The sequence below is a fragment of the Rattus rattus genome, chromosome 11 (genome assembly GCF_011064425.1).
Source record: "Rattus rattus isolate New Zealand chromosome 11, Rrattus_CSIRO_v1, whole genome shotgun sequence".
Classification (NCBI taxonomy): domain Eukaryota; kingdom Metazoa; phylum Chordata; class Mammalia; order Rodentia; family Muridae; genus Rattus; species Rattus rattus.
The window spans coordinates 29,181,848-29,195,780 of NC_046164.1; the positions used below are offsets into that span (position 1 = coordinate 29,181,848).

At 43.7% G+C, this 13,933-nt stretch overlaps 1 protein-coding gene across 2 annotated transcripts in view; it reads right to left on the reverse strand.

The window, feature by feature from the left end:
* The window catches only part of Corin (corin, serine peptidase), a 227,266-nt gene that overhangs the window by 65,184 nt on the left and 148,149 nt on the right, over window positions 1-13,933 (reverse strand). For both annotated transcript variants that reach the window (XM_032916299.1, XM_032916300.1), the window contains exon 6: window positions 5,049-5,162. In XM_032916299.1, coding sequence (XP_032772190.1) covers window positions 5,049-5,162 — 114 coding nt within the window. The remainder of the gene's footprint in view (window positions 1-5,048; window positions 5,163-13,933) is intronic.

The window sequence follows — 13,933 nt, forward strand, 5'->3', positions numbered from 1 at the left end:
CATCCTTATTTTAGGGGATTAGGCTTCCAGAAAAGAGGTTATGAGAGATGTGGTGGTAGTGGGCCTTTCATCATTATCTCCTCATTATCTCCTCATTATCTCCTTGGCCATGATGGGGAGCCACTGTGCTCCACTGCACTCTCCCCTCCTTGCTATTCTGCCTTACCTCAGGCCCAAAAAGACACCAGCAACCAATCATATGCTGTCGCCTCTGAGACAAAGAAACCAACACCCAAACAAAGCACAACACTCCCCACCCACCCACCCACCACCCACCACCCACCACCCACCACCCACCACCCACCACCCACCACATAGAAACAAAATCCTTCCTCCTTTAAAATTGTCTCTCTCTAGGGTATTTGTCTCGGTCCTGAATGACACAATGGAGGTGGCAGAGATTAACCTAACCTTAGTGACAACCAGCACCATGGCCATAAACCTCAGTGTTCTTACGCAGTTGTGCCATGCCTACTTGGGTTTAAATCCAACAACTCAATCCTATAGGTTATATGTCCAAAACTCAACCCGAGAGAGGGTCCTATTTCCACTCATGAGGAAATGGAGGCAAAGAGAGGCAGAGTTGTATCCAGAAACAGGGAAGGTAATAGAAATATAGGAAGCTAGACAGCCTGAATTGAGTACTTCCAGTATTGGTCGCCATGTTGTATGGCGCTCTTTACATTGGGTAAACACTCTCGTCAAAAACAAACAGCCACAACAAAAATAAACAAAAACAAGTTCACCCATTTTACCCGAAGTTCAGAGCAAATGGTTTCCAAAAGTATTTGGTCGATTTTGTGTGCCAACAAGTATAAAGTCGCACACCGTGAACAAGCCCAATCGAATCCGGTCTTGGAAGCTAGTGGATTAGTTTTAGCTGATTAGTTTTTGGATGGGAGAACTTTTTGAACCAAAGTATGTGAACTATTTTCTTTGGGACTTGTTTTTGTTTTTAGATTTGCTTCTCTTATTTTATGGGTCTGAGTGGTCCGTTTACACGTGTGTCTGTGTAGCACGTGCATGTTTGGTGCCTTGGAACTCAGGAAAGGGCATGAAATCCCCTGGAACTAAAGTGATGGGTGTTCGTGAGCCATGTGCATGATGGGAATGAAATCTGGGTCCTCTCCAAGAACAGCAAGTACTCTCTACTGCTAAGTCACCTCCTCAGAGCTGAGGGGCTTTTAAACAATATGTTCCTATAAACACCTGTTGTGTGGCAGTATTAGCACCCCTGCTTGAACTGCTCTTGGGATGGTTACCCAGTCAAAAGTCTACAGTACATTAGCATCAGAAGAGATGCGCTACTTCTGGTCCAGGGTCTACGAATCAGATTACCAGGCAGTAGTGCAAAAGCCCTCCCACCTAAACTCATCTCCAAGCCAAGCATATGACCATCACTTCAGAGAGAGGGGTTGCTTCCTGGAGATGCTAACACAGTCCGCACATGCTGAGGAAAGCCCAGGTTATAGACACAGCCTTCCTTGATACCAGAATGAAAAATAATGTTTTTTAAGTTTTCCTCACTTTTACAAAAACCTTTCTGTTGTGAAACTAAGATTGCTCCAAGAGGTTGGGAATAATTTTATCCAATAAATTCTGAAGAATAGCTGACATATAAGACCAGATTAGTTAGTAGAGAAGGAAAGCAGCGAGCAGCCAGGGGTATTCACAATGCCGCCATGATGGTCAGTTACCACCCAGGGAGTGCTAGAGCAACCAGAACAAACCATTTTCTTGTCACCTGAGTGATGAGACCATCATGTAATTCACCAAATCTGAACTTGTGTGGATAAGGCCAACTCAGAAGCAGCACATAGGACGAAAACATGTTAAATTTGAAACGTTTCGCAACTGACGGCAAATCCATCAATTTGATTACTGGTAAATGTCTTCATTGCCCCAAGCCTTTGCTGCCTTTGAAGAAAGGAGAGTTCCATCAAATCCTGAAGGTAAACATTTCTAGCACAGCTGATGGATAATTCACCAGAGGGAAGTCCTTTTCCCTGCTTCCACTGAATTGAACAATGCAAGAAACTCCACAAACGACCCAACTTGCTTTTAAAAGGAAAATGAGTGCAGGGTAAGAGGAAGGTTTAGCTTCCTGTCTCTTCTGGCCACCATGGTCTTGCTAGGTGAGAGGAGCTGGGTATTTTCTCCTGCCTTCCACAGGGAATGTTCAACCAAGCTTCTCTCCTCCTCTGTACCTGGGATTGTGGTGACACTCCGATCTGCACACAAACCCTACTTCAGACACACATGGTTCTCACGGCAGGGCAGTAACAATAGGAGAGTAGAGGCCAGCCGAGAGAAGCTCCTGTTGGAATGCTGCACACATTGAATGAATGTTCAGGCTCAGGAGATGCCCTCCAATGATCAGAAACAATAGTATACCAAGGTTTACATGTTTCACTATGGGGTTTCATAGGGATGCATTTTTTTCAATGGGCCAGATCATGTCATTTTGGGGTATGAATATAATGCCAGCTAGTAGCCATCTTCTTTAATAAATGGCTCCCAAGACATTGATATGCACCTCCCAGAACAGTAAGACCTCCTTATTCAGCTGGTAACTAGAAAAATCGACTCCTTCAGATTATATCTTAAAGACTGTCGTGCAAAGCACTAACGGCATTGACAATCAGTGCTCAGCATCACAGAGAACAAAATGAGGAAGCCAGAGCTGGCTGCGCAGGGCTAAAGGCACGAGCTGACCCCAAATAATGCCCCAGTACTGGCCACAGCAGCAGGAAGTAAACGAGAGATTCTACTGCACCCCCATAAGATGGACATAATCCAATTGAACCTTTCAGAATTCCTTCCGGCAGCCATTTTGAATAGTGTTTTCTGCTGATGTAACAGCCCTAGTCCTCAATGTAACTACAGGCTGAGAAGAGTTTTTCGTGTTGTAAAAAAAAAAAAAAAAATCAACACTTTACTAAAAATAACAGTTTTCAAAATACATGTATGTAACACTACTTAATTCCTGCCTACTGGTATGTAATATACAAAATAAATAAATCTACAAATAAATAAGGGTGAGAGTTCGCGGGAGAAAAAGTTTGAAGACAAATAGCATTGATTGATTTAAACCGCAATATTTCTCAAACCTTTAATATATCAACATGTGTTGGAACACTCTAAGAAGTTGACACAAAGCCTCTCCTAACCATTTATCTTTTTTTTCACTCAGCCATTTTTTTTTTTTTATTAACTTGAGTATTTCTTATATACATTTCAGTGTTCTTCCTTTCCGGTTTCCGGGCAAACATCCCCCCCCCCCCCTTCCTTATGGGTGTTCCCCTCCCACCCCCCCCCATTGCCGCCCTCCCCACCACAGTCTAGTTCACCGGGGGTTCAGTCTTAGCAGGACCCAGGGCTTCCCCTTCCCCTGGTGCTCTTACTAGGTTATTCATTGCTACCTATGAGGTCAGAGTCCAGGGTCAGTCCATGTATAGTCTTTAGGTAGTGGCTTAGTCCCTGGAAGCTCTGGTTGCTTGGCATTGTTGTACATATGGGGTCACGAGCCCCTTCAAGCTCTTCCAGTTCTTTCTCTGATTCCTTCAACGGGGGTCCTATTCTCAGTTCAGTGGTTTGCTGCTGTCAGCCATTTTTTTTAAAAGCTTGTGCACGATGAAACCACATTTTGCTGATCCTACGATATGCCGCCTGCCCAGACTTCCAGCAGATGAGCATCCTAACCATCCTCCCCACAGGTTGAACGGTTGGTACCTGGGAAACAGGACTCTCTCAACTGAGGCGGCAACCTCAAGCTCCCACCATGGCTGGATGAACCTCCTGGGAAGGAAACACAACTCTACCCGTGCTGGTTGTGATTAATTGTACATGGGTAACAGCAGCCGGAACACAGCGGCTAAGCTCTGCCCTGAGTCTAGAGGACGCAGTGTAATGCTCAAGGTTCGTGCCTCCCTTCTGCTTGGTAAGGGCAAACAATCCGAAATCGGAATCTACATTGGACAAACCACCGGCTTCTCGAGTCAAATTGGCCAAATAAATTAAACCAAGCAGTAGAAGGGTTATTATGCTGACTAGAGGGCCAAAAACTATCAGCACCACTCTTTCTCCAGCGAAGGGGAACCATAAACCAGCAAGAGGCTTGGACTCTGCCGAGCCACGAGTGCAAACGATCACTAATGTAAAAGGCTTTCTTATTTTCTTTAAAACAAAAAACAAAAAACCACCTTTAAACAGTTAAGCGTTATACTCATAATGTTTCCAAAACAAAAACAAAATTCCTCACCCAAAGAAAATAAACTCAGCCCCTCCTCCCAACGGTAGGACCGCTCGACAGATCGTTTACTTTCTGAGCTGTTCCTTTGTGCACCTAGCTGCAGGAGTACTTATAAACCCAAGCCTTTGAGCAGGGCGCAAACCCAGCATGGTAGCTCTGGGGGAGAAAAACCTACTGGCTCACTTAAGAGTATGACAAATACAGATGTGGATGCTCACAGCCAACCACTGGACTGAGCATGGCGTCGCCAATGGAGGAGTTAGAGAAAGGACTGAAGGAGCTGAAGGGGTTTGCAACCCCATAGGAAGAACAGCAATATCAACCAACCAGATGCCCCAGGGCTCCCAGGGAGCCCCACCAACCGAAGAATATACATGGAGCGACCCATGGCTCCAACCGCACATGTAGCAGAGGATGGCCTTGTCCGGCATCAATGGGAGGAGAGGCCCTTGGTCATGTGAAGGCTCGATGCCCCGCTATAGGGGAATGCCAGGGTGGGGAGGCAGAACAGAGTGGGGGGGCACCCTCATAGAAGCAGGGGGAGGAGGGATGAGATAGAGGGTTTCAAGAAGGGAAACGGGAAAGGGGATAGCATTTGAAACCTAAATAAAGAAAATATCCAATAAAAGAAAAAATGGGGGGAAAAAAAGAAGAAGAAAAAAGAATGGCAAACCAATGGCTGTCTACTAATGGCCTAGCTGGCAGTCAGTATCCGACAGTGCAGGGGCTTAGGTGTCTAGGCTCTTGCGTAGAATCCCTTCCCACCCAGACAAGCCCCACCGGGCCTGTCACCTACTGCAGTGAGCTTCGTCGCTCCAGTCATCACAGTCATTGTAGCCGTTACACTGCAGCTTCTTGGAGATGCAGAGCCCGCTGGTACACAGGAAGCTCTCACCCCCTCCACAGAGCGCTGGAAAAGAAAGCGGGCGGGATCAGAATATGTTTCTCTATTCTTTTAAATGTCAGAGAGTGAAAACAAATAAAAAATAATAACAAAAAGTTCCTTTGAGATTTGACAGATTTGCTCCCAGGTCCCCTCGTTGTCAATTGTCACCAGCTTCCCTTCAGACTTGGGAACGCTTACGGTAGAATTATCTAGAAGTCACCCAAACAGTGCTTGCTGGAGACAGCCAGGTTACAATTTACCAGCCGGCTTGCCCAGGGGGTTTGTGTGTTCGGAAACAATAGAGCACTCAGCCCCAACAACTGTACAGTTTATGTGGAGAAAACGCCCAACGGGAAGATGTTTTTCTAAGCGACTGCAAACAATGTGAAAGTGGAGTATTATTGACTGAACAAACAGATCCCTCTTAAAGTGCTACTGTGTGCAGCCCAGAGACGGTTCCTATAAAAACAGAGTCCGGGGTTGAGGATTTGGCTCAGTGGTAGAGCGCTTGCCTAGGAAGCGCAAGGTCCTGGGTTCGATTCCCAGCCCCGGAAAAAAAAAAAAAAAAAAACAGAGTCCGCCAGTTGATGTGCTCTGGGATACTGGAGCAGAGACCCGATGCCCTGCATTTGAAATATATTTGTTTGCCTTAACAATTGGCCAGTTAAAGTGTAAGGGTCTGTTTGGGCATAGGAAACATGAAACTAATTATTAACTAATAATATTTTCTATCATTTTGTCACTGCCTGTGAACAGTTGGGTTTGATTACTCTTTTGCTGTTATCATGATATTCCCTTCTTTAAATTTCAACAGCTATTTGACGACTTGAGAATTACAATATGTAACAAATTTCAGATAGGAAGTCAGAAATATGATCCAAAAGGGTCATTAATAAAAAGGAAACTTCAGCAAAGCAGATACAAATAATCTTCCATATGTGCTTATGTGTACTGGGTACCCTTTAAACTAGAGAGCTTTTGGCTAAAAAAAAAATCTGATTTCTTGGACTTCGTGCAGAGGAAATTAATATTAATACAGACAAGCTTAACTTTAAGGCTATTCATACCATCTTGTTTATGATGAGGAAACCATAAGGTAGCAATTACATAAAACACAGGGGCTGCCTGAATCAATTTGGTAACTCCGTAGTAAAGAGTACTGTTATTGTCACTGAAAATGCACACCACAGAAAAATCTCAACATCCTGGGGAGAAGTTCAAGGTACTTCAAGTGAAAAGACAGCAATTGGTGCTAAAAGGCATATTCCAACTCAGCACAGATCAAGGTCAGCTACTGTAATTATCCTCAGTCAAAAGGATAAGGGCAATCTTTATTTTGTTTTACTCTGAATTTTACAAATATAGTGATCATGTCTATTTCTCTAGCCAGAGGAAAATGCTATGCTTTGGAGGGGGTGCTCCAGTTTTAGAATAGTAGAAAATAAAGTCATCTAAGCGACTGTGCATGCCAGTCACAGGGATGGTTGCCTGCTCCCGTTCTCCTGAAGTTCGTCTTCCCTGATCACGTGACTCTGGAACCCTTAATAATGAGACTTGAGAACTGGATAACTCTTTGATGCAAAAATGGAAATGAAGAAAGGCACACAGAGAGAGCTGCAGTTGGGGAATCCCACTGTCACGGTCCCCAGATGTTCAGTGGCCAGCACTCAGAGGGTTCTAGATTAGCATTTGATGGGAAAAGTCACATAAATCTCCAACAGGGCCATACAACATCACAAAGCCCAAAGGAAAGAAGTAACGTCATATCCATGATTTTCCCCCAAAGCTCTCATGGAAAATCGGTGTTTTGATTTGCTGGAAGCGAAGTCCTAGATGATCTGATAATCTCACAATATCAATAATAAAAATATGGTTTTCACTGCATCTTATAGTTTCAGAATCAATCTAATTAACTACATAGTGAATCTCAACGGCCAAAGTACTCAACATGTCTGATGTGTACAGGGTGGGAGGATTGAGCATGTGCCTGTAGTCCTATAACTATAAGTACAGACTCCTAATGGGCACACAGGGAACCAGATATAAAATGAAACAATATGCTAGGAGTTTCCCAGCTGGTCTATGCAATATCTTCCCTCCAGAGATGAGACAAAATTGTTAAGGGGTGCCTATCCTACTCTGAGATTGGTTCCCCACTGTGGGAGTACAAAACCACGGAGTGCGGAAAGTCCATGCCCGCCTTTCTGTGGCGTCTTGGTGAGCACTGTATTCCCACCTATGGCTCTGACGAGTCCTCAGGAAATGGAGCTGAAAGCTCAACAAGAACTAGTTCCCGACGTCCAGAGCACATCTCCAGACCTCATGTAAATATGGCTTTAGTGAAGCCGTTACTTGGATGTGGGCATCTCAAATCTTGATCAAATTTAAACCCTAGCACTGCCGGTGCTGCCTTGTTATTGACCTCTCTTGTCATGGCTGATTCAGCAGAAGGTGACTTCTGAATGGCACCACATTCGAAAGGGGTGGGACAGTCAAGAAGGTTTTGAGACACTGAAAACCCTGCCCTTCTTTCTTTGAAAGTGCATGCTTGAGTCAGTCTCAAAAAGACAAATAGTGCCCATTGCCTCTCATTTGTGGCTTACATGATTTATATTAATACATAGAGTAACGTGTGTATATCTGATACAATTTACATTAATATGTAGAGTAATGTGTGCATATCCGATATGAAAGTAAAGGCAGATTTGTCTAGAGAGCAATGGTGCAAACGGAAGGGCAAGGTGGGGAGGAAGCAGGAAGGACTATGCATACCTGCATAAACATGCCCTTATGAAATACAGCATTGTGTACAATGAGCACACAGGGGGAAACAAAGAAACTGAAAAAGAAAGTTCGAAGTCTTGTCATCAGTATCAAAAATTACAGTATAAAGAATCTTTTCTGTTTGACTCTTGAATGTAGAATTTGTCATTTCTTACATAAGCTTTTCAATTTACAAGACAAAGCTATAAACATCAACTCTGAATTTCTAAAATTCAAGGCAGACATTCTCGCTCTGACACCCTTGGGGGGGGGTGGTAATTTACAGATAGGAGAACCAGAGTACCAAGAGGTTAAGACAGCAATGGCCCAAAGCTACAATGTTAGTAAGAGGTAAAAAAAAAAATGTCAGCCCAGAATCTTGAGGTACAGACTGCAGCCCAGTCCTCCACACCCCACCCACTCCCCTGTTCTGCTAGCGACCTTCATGCTCTTAGCTGAGTCTGATTCCAGGGTACTGGGTCTGAGCCAAAATTCAAATTGTCTTTCTTTCTCTCTGTAAACAAAAGACAGATGTCTGTTCTCCAGGTGAATCGGATCCAGATGAGTGCCATTCCACATCAGCACTAGCTTTCTGGAAGACATCCTAAGAGAGCACTTATCAAGTTTCTGCAGAGGTTTTCCCGTAAATTTCAGTCTTCTACCGATCGTCTTTTCACAGCCTTTGAATTATCACTCAGATGATGAGGAGAGATTCTGAGGAGAAGGCATGGTGTACCATCTTGACACTGTGTACCGCTCTGTCTGCGATTCTACAAGGAATGTGCTGAACTTAAATTAAAATCAATACCCGGCAGATGAATAGAAGAGTCATTAATTAATTGAGATGAGATTTACAGAGTGCCTCCCTAGCCTAGTCCCTATCAATACCTCAATAAGAAATCAAAGTTGCCCCCTCTTAATCAAGTATATATCCAACTGGGCATCATCTGATTGAAGGTGATCAACATTATTGCTGATTTCTTTTTATTCTTTCAACAATGAACACTTCTGCAAGAACAGCAATACTCAGTTATGCCCTATGAAATGCTACTTCCCAAGTCCAGGTAGGGTGGGGTTGATTATAAACCACCTGGGCTTCAGACTGCCATGGCTTTGGGAGAGTGTGTACTCATGAGGGTGGTTGGCCTTTCTCAATCTTCTAGTCTCTGATTCGTTTCCGAAATAACACTTCACAAAACTTAATTCATTGGAAATTTCAACTGTTTGTAGCCTTCCTTGCTTTTCTCTGTGTTTCAGGGCAACACTGAGGAGCCACCATGTGGTTGCTGGGAATTGAACTCAGGACCTCTGGAAGAGCAGTCAAGAGCTCCTAACCACTGAGCCATCTCTCCACTCCATCAGAGCAGCATTTATATTAGCAAATGCTCTCTTGCTCCAGTGATCAATTTCTAGAGCCTTGGAAATTTCTAACCAAGGCTCTAGAAATTTCTGAGCTTGGTCAGCTTCAGTTCCACCTCTAGAGCGAGCTAACCTGCAGCAGAGCTAACCTGCAGCAGCACATTCCACCCGGGTCCGCGCAGAGCGAGAGCCTGTCAGAGCCACACTCTACACCCAGCTTGAAGGGCTTGGTGTAAATCTTCCCGGCTCTTTCCATGCAAAGGTTACTTAATTGCTTGAAACAGAATGAGCGTCGTCAGCCTGTGGCTCACCCAGTCATTGCTGGATCTTTATGAGGAAAGGATAGTCCTCAACTTTAGGATGAAAAATCGGGGAAAAGAAAGTCCAAGGGTCTGATCCAAACTTGATCTCTGCCCAAACCTCCATGGAGGGTAAGTCCTAATCCCCGAGGCTTTCGTTTGTTAAATGTTAAAAAGTTATGGGTAGAAGTTGGAGTAGGAGGACCTGGGTATAGAAGGAGTGAGACTCCCCAGGGGGAAGAGCACTGCTGGGTGATGCAGAAGAAGAGGGACACTGCACAGCTGAGTGTCTGTCTTTGGATAGAGACTAACCCCAGACCGGCAACACAGAAGCCGGTGGAGACCTTGATGAGAATTTCAATAAAGTACTGGGGCCAAAGCCAGACGGTGGTATGTCTATGGGAGAAGGGGCAGGTGGTGAGCAGCTAAGAAAGAACAACTTTGCTGCAGGAGAAAGCAATTAAATGTTATGCTAAATGAGCACAAAAACAATTTAAGTGAAGGCTTTTAATGCATTTGAATGATCGGGTTCTGTGGGAAAAGCAGAAAAGACACTAAGTATTGCCCACGGGCCAACTAAACAATGACCACTCGCCAAGATAAAGAAAGAGACAAAGAATACATACATATATGTGTGTATATATATATATATATATATATATATATATATAAATCTAACCACAGAGACTAAACCTTTCTATTCCTCTAATCCACCATGAAAATGACAATTCTTTGATATAACTACCCATTAAGCTAAGAAATCCCCCTCATTTTCACTTTGAACATCTCTTTTATTTTTTTGTATTAACATTGTTTGTACTTTGTTTTGGGGTTTGCTTGGAGACTGGGTCTCAGTATAGATCCCAGGCTGGCTGGGAGTTCCTGATCTCACTTCCTGTGCCTGGAATGTAGCTGGGTTTACTCGAAGGTGACACAAGGCTCAAACAAGACATCTTTTGACACAGCGCCCTGTGCCCACCACTTCCAAGGGTGCTGATGCCCAGGCCCATGGGGCACAGTCAGCAGGAAGTCAAGATCACCCAGACAGTAACAAAACCCATGTTTTGTTACAACTCACATATCAAAGTCATTTTACATGTTCGTTCATTGTCCTCTGGATTCTTCCTACCATATAACTCTCTTAAGGGAAGGCAGCTGGTCAGTTTTCTTACTGCTCTGTCCTGAGTCTAGGATAAAACCATCAGCTAACAAGAGGAAGTTAGATTATTTATAAAGTATTAAATGAAGCCTGGGAACACGGAGTGCTGGGAGAATCAAGCTAGTTCTAGTTCCTCGGCCCTCCGTGTTCAAGGGTAATGAATGTCTTATGATGCTCTTTTCCCCAATGGATGAATAAATAGACAGAATACTAAAATTTCTCTGTGTGTCATCAAATCTGCAGATAAGGCCTGTTCTCAGAACAATTTGCTCTAATAACAGGGCAAGGAAAGGCTCTTCTACCTAAAATAACCTCCCCTCTGGCCTGTGAGGGTGTGTCTAGGCCTCTGTCCCCATACCTCCACCCACATTACCTATTCTTTGGGTTAGAGCAGTATATTTCTGGAAATATCTATGATATGCAAGAAAGGGACATTGGGGCCATGTCACAGCACATGCTGTGTGTCAGGACTGTCTGCTTACACTGGTAAGGATAAGCAGCACTTAAAACTCCTTTAAGATTCTAAGTGTTCAATTCAAACTTTAGTAAAACACAGTTAATTCTTTTTGGGGTTATTAATAGTTGCGATTTCTGTTATAGACTGTTATCTTTGTTATCTTTTCATTATATTTAGTATTCATTATACTTGAGCTTGAGAAGAAGACATGAGTCACTACATGTGGAAAAAGATTTGAGAAGGGACTAGACCTTCCTTCTTACTTCCCTTATCACTTCCTATTTCCCATGAGTAAGGAGAATACAGGCGGATGCCTGGAACCAAGAGGGGCTCAGAATGACTTGAAGATGCAGTGGTCGTGGATTTAACTCTGTCACACATGGGTATAAGAAATGCCATGTCTAGGCCAGCAAGAAGGCATAGGAGGTGAAGGAACTTGCTGCCAAGCCTGACAAATAAGTTTGGTCCCTGGAACCCATGTGGTGGAACAAGAGAGCAGACTCCTTCAAGGTATTTTCAGATCTCCCCAACAGCTGCACTATCATGCCCCCCAAAATACATACATGTTAAAAAAACCAATTCAAATAAGGTAACACATGGCAATTTCTTCATCAAAATCACACGGCGTTATGTTTCAAGCTAAGTGACGATGAGAAATATCCAGACACGTTCTACAGGGCCTCTCCTGCAACCCAGGGTGTGGCCATAGTGTGAGGATCTGTGGGGCTCACCTGATACCTGAAGGACTGAGGAAAGATCGGAGCTCTCAGTCCCTCTAAGGATTGTTGATGGACTTGTGGTGGCGGAGCTAACAAGGCGGTGTCAGGCAGAATCCCCGACTGTGTCCCTAGCAATAGTCCCCAGTGGCCTGCTTCTAGGTGTCCCACACAGCCATTCCCTTCTGAGATCCCGCTTCTTTCTCCTCAGACAAAGGAGGAACCTGCCAAAACTCGGGGAGCACCTACCTCATGCTTCTGACTCCCCAGCACCATGCGCCAGTGAGAACTTTTCTCTCTACACCCTCCATGCTGAGTGACCCCATGTGACCCCACATGCTCTCCACATCTCTTTCCCGCCTCTCAGCTGCATCCTTCCTCCCTAAGGATGCGGAGGTGAGAACTCATCATTCTGAGTGCTCAGTGAGTGGCTGCACGATTTAGTTTTCATCCATCTTATAAGAGCAAAATTCCCAATTAGGAAACTTCATTGTCCAAAGGGAGCACATGTTAGGTGATCTATTACAGATTCATTTAGATGGCTCCCGATATTCTAAAAAGAGAGGTGTCATGGTGGCTTCTTTTATGCTCCGTGGTATCCCCCATGTTGCAACCAAGCCACAGTACACACAGCTCTCTAATATCCCTTGGTGCTTTTTATACAACATCTTTTATTTAGTAAGAAACCATCTCTGTTAAACAAATGTTCAAAGGAAATCCAAAACAGCTTCCCAAATTAGATGTCTTTATGCCCGAGTTACTCCTGGACTTAAACATGCAGCCCCCATCCAACCCCTGCTATGAAGTAGAACTATGCTTTGGGTCTGTAGGGACTTTACCATATGGCCCTCTGCTTTAATTCCTAAAAATAAGACCAAAGCATAGATATTGCATGTCTGACAGCATGATGGAAGGTCTATCATTCTGTAGAGAAATTAGTCATGGAAAAGTTATCTAAAAGTGGCCTCGAGGAAACAAAATCTGCACGCGTAACTGGGAAGGAGAATGTAAGTGGGATTCCAAGAACAGTCCCCGACCACCACTCAGTATCTTGAGAAACATCCTGGCATAAAACAGACACAGTCTTGTCCAGTAGATCTTTAAATATAACTCGACAGAGAAGAAGGTTAAGAAAACATAAATCTGGAAGTCAAGCTGGATGACCAGAGACCAACTGAAACAGAAGCCAGGCAGAAGTACAAGGATGCTTTTCACAAAGAAATTTCGGTGTGATTCAATATTAAAGAGAAGACAGAAGCAAGGGCAGGAGCAAAGAGAAAAAAATGAGGGACAGAAGAAAAGGGAGAGGACAGAAAGGATTGAGGAACCTTCAAAATTAGGATTACGTAAGAAAAATGACACTCTAGTCTACACCTCAAATATTAATCCTCAAACAGGGCTCTGAGCAATGTGTTTTCAGAGCTCATCGGCAAACAGAGCATATGCAAAGATGGTTTGCTTGGTTTTTTCCTGCAAAGAACCGTAGTAAGTTAAAGTTTCTGAAACACAGAGCAATTCAAAATTGTCTGTTTATACTCTGTCCACTCAATAAGCCAGGCGGGTATTTCTAAATTCAAAGATAATTACTTATTTAAGGTTTTTGAGAGATTAAAAACCTTTATCCACCCACCTTCTGAATTTGCTTCAGAAAACACTGAACTTCAAAAAACAATTAAGATTTTCTAGACCATTGATATAGTTTTGAGATTTTTCTCCAAATGTAAGGCCACCTCCAGTAACTACCTTTGATAAAGTCCAGACAAACACAGCACAGTTCTGTACAAACCCAATCAGTGCATAGAAATATATGCTGAATAAAGGAAGTATGCATGATGTGGAAAGAACACTCCAACTTCATGCTTATATGTGGGAGCAGACTGAGAACGCAAACAGTACATTTGTTATACAAAGAGGCATCTTTGTCTCCTTCTTTCCCATATGCCTACCGGCTGCTTTCCATGTGAGGCGAAGGCCATGACCCTTACCAAGAGCATGCTTTGGAGCTTCCAAGCTTCTGGAATGATCAGCCAAAATAAACTTCT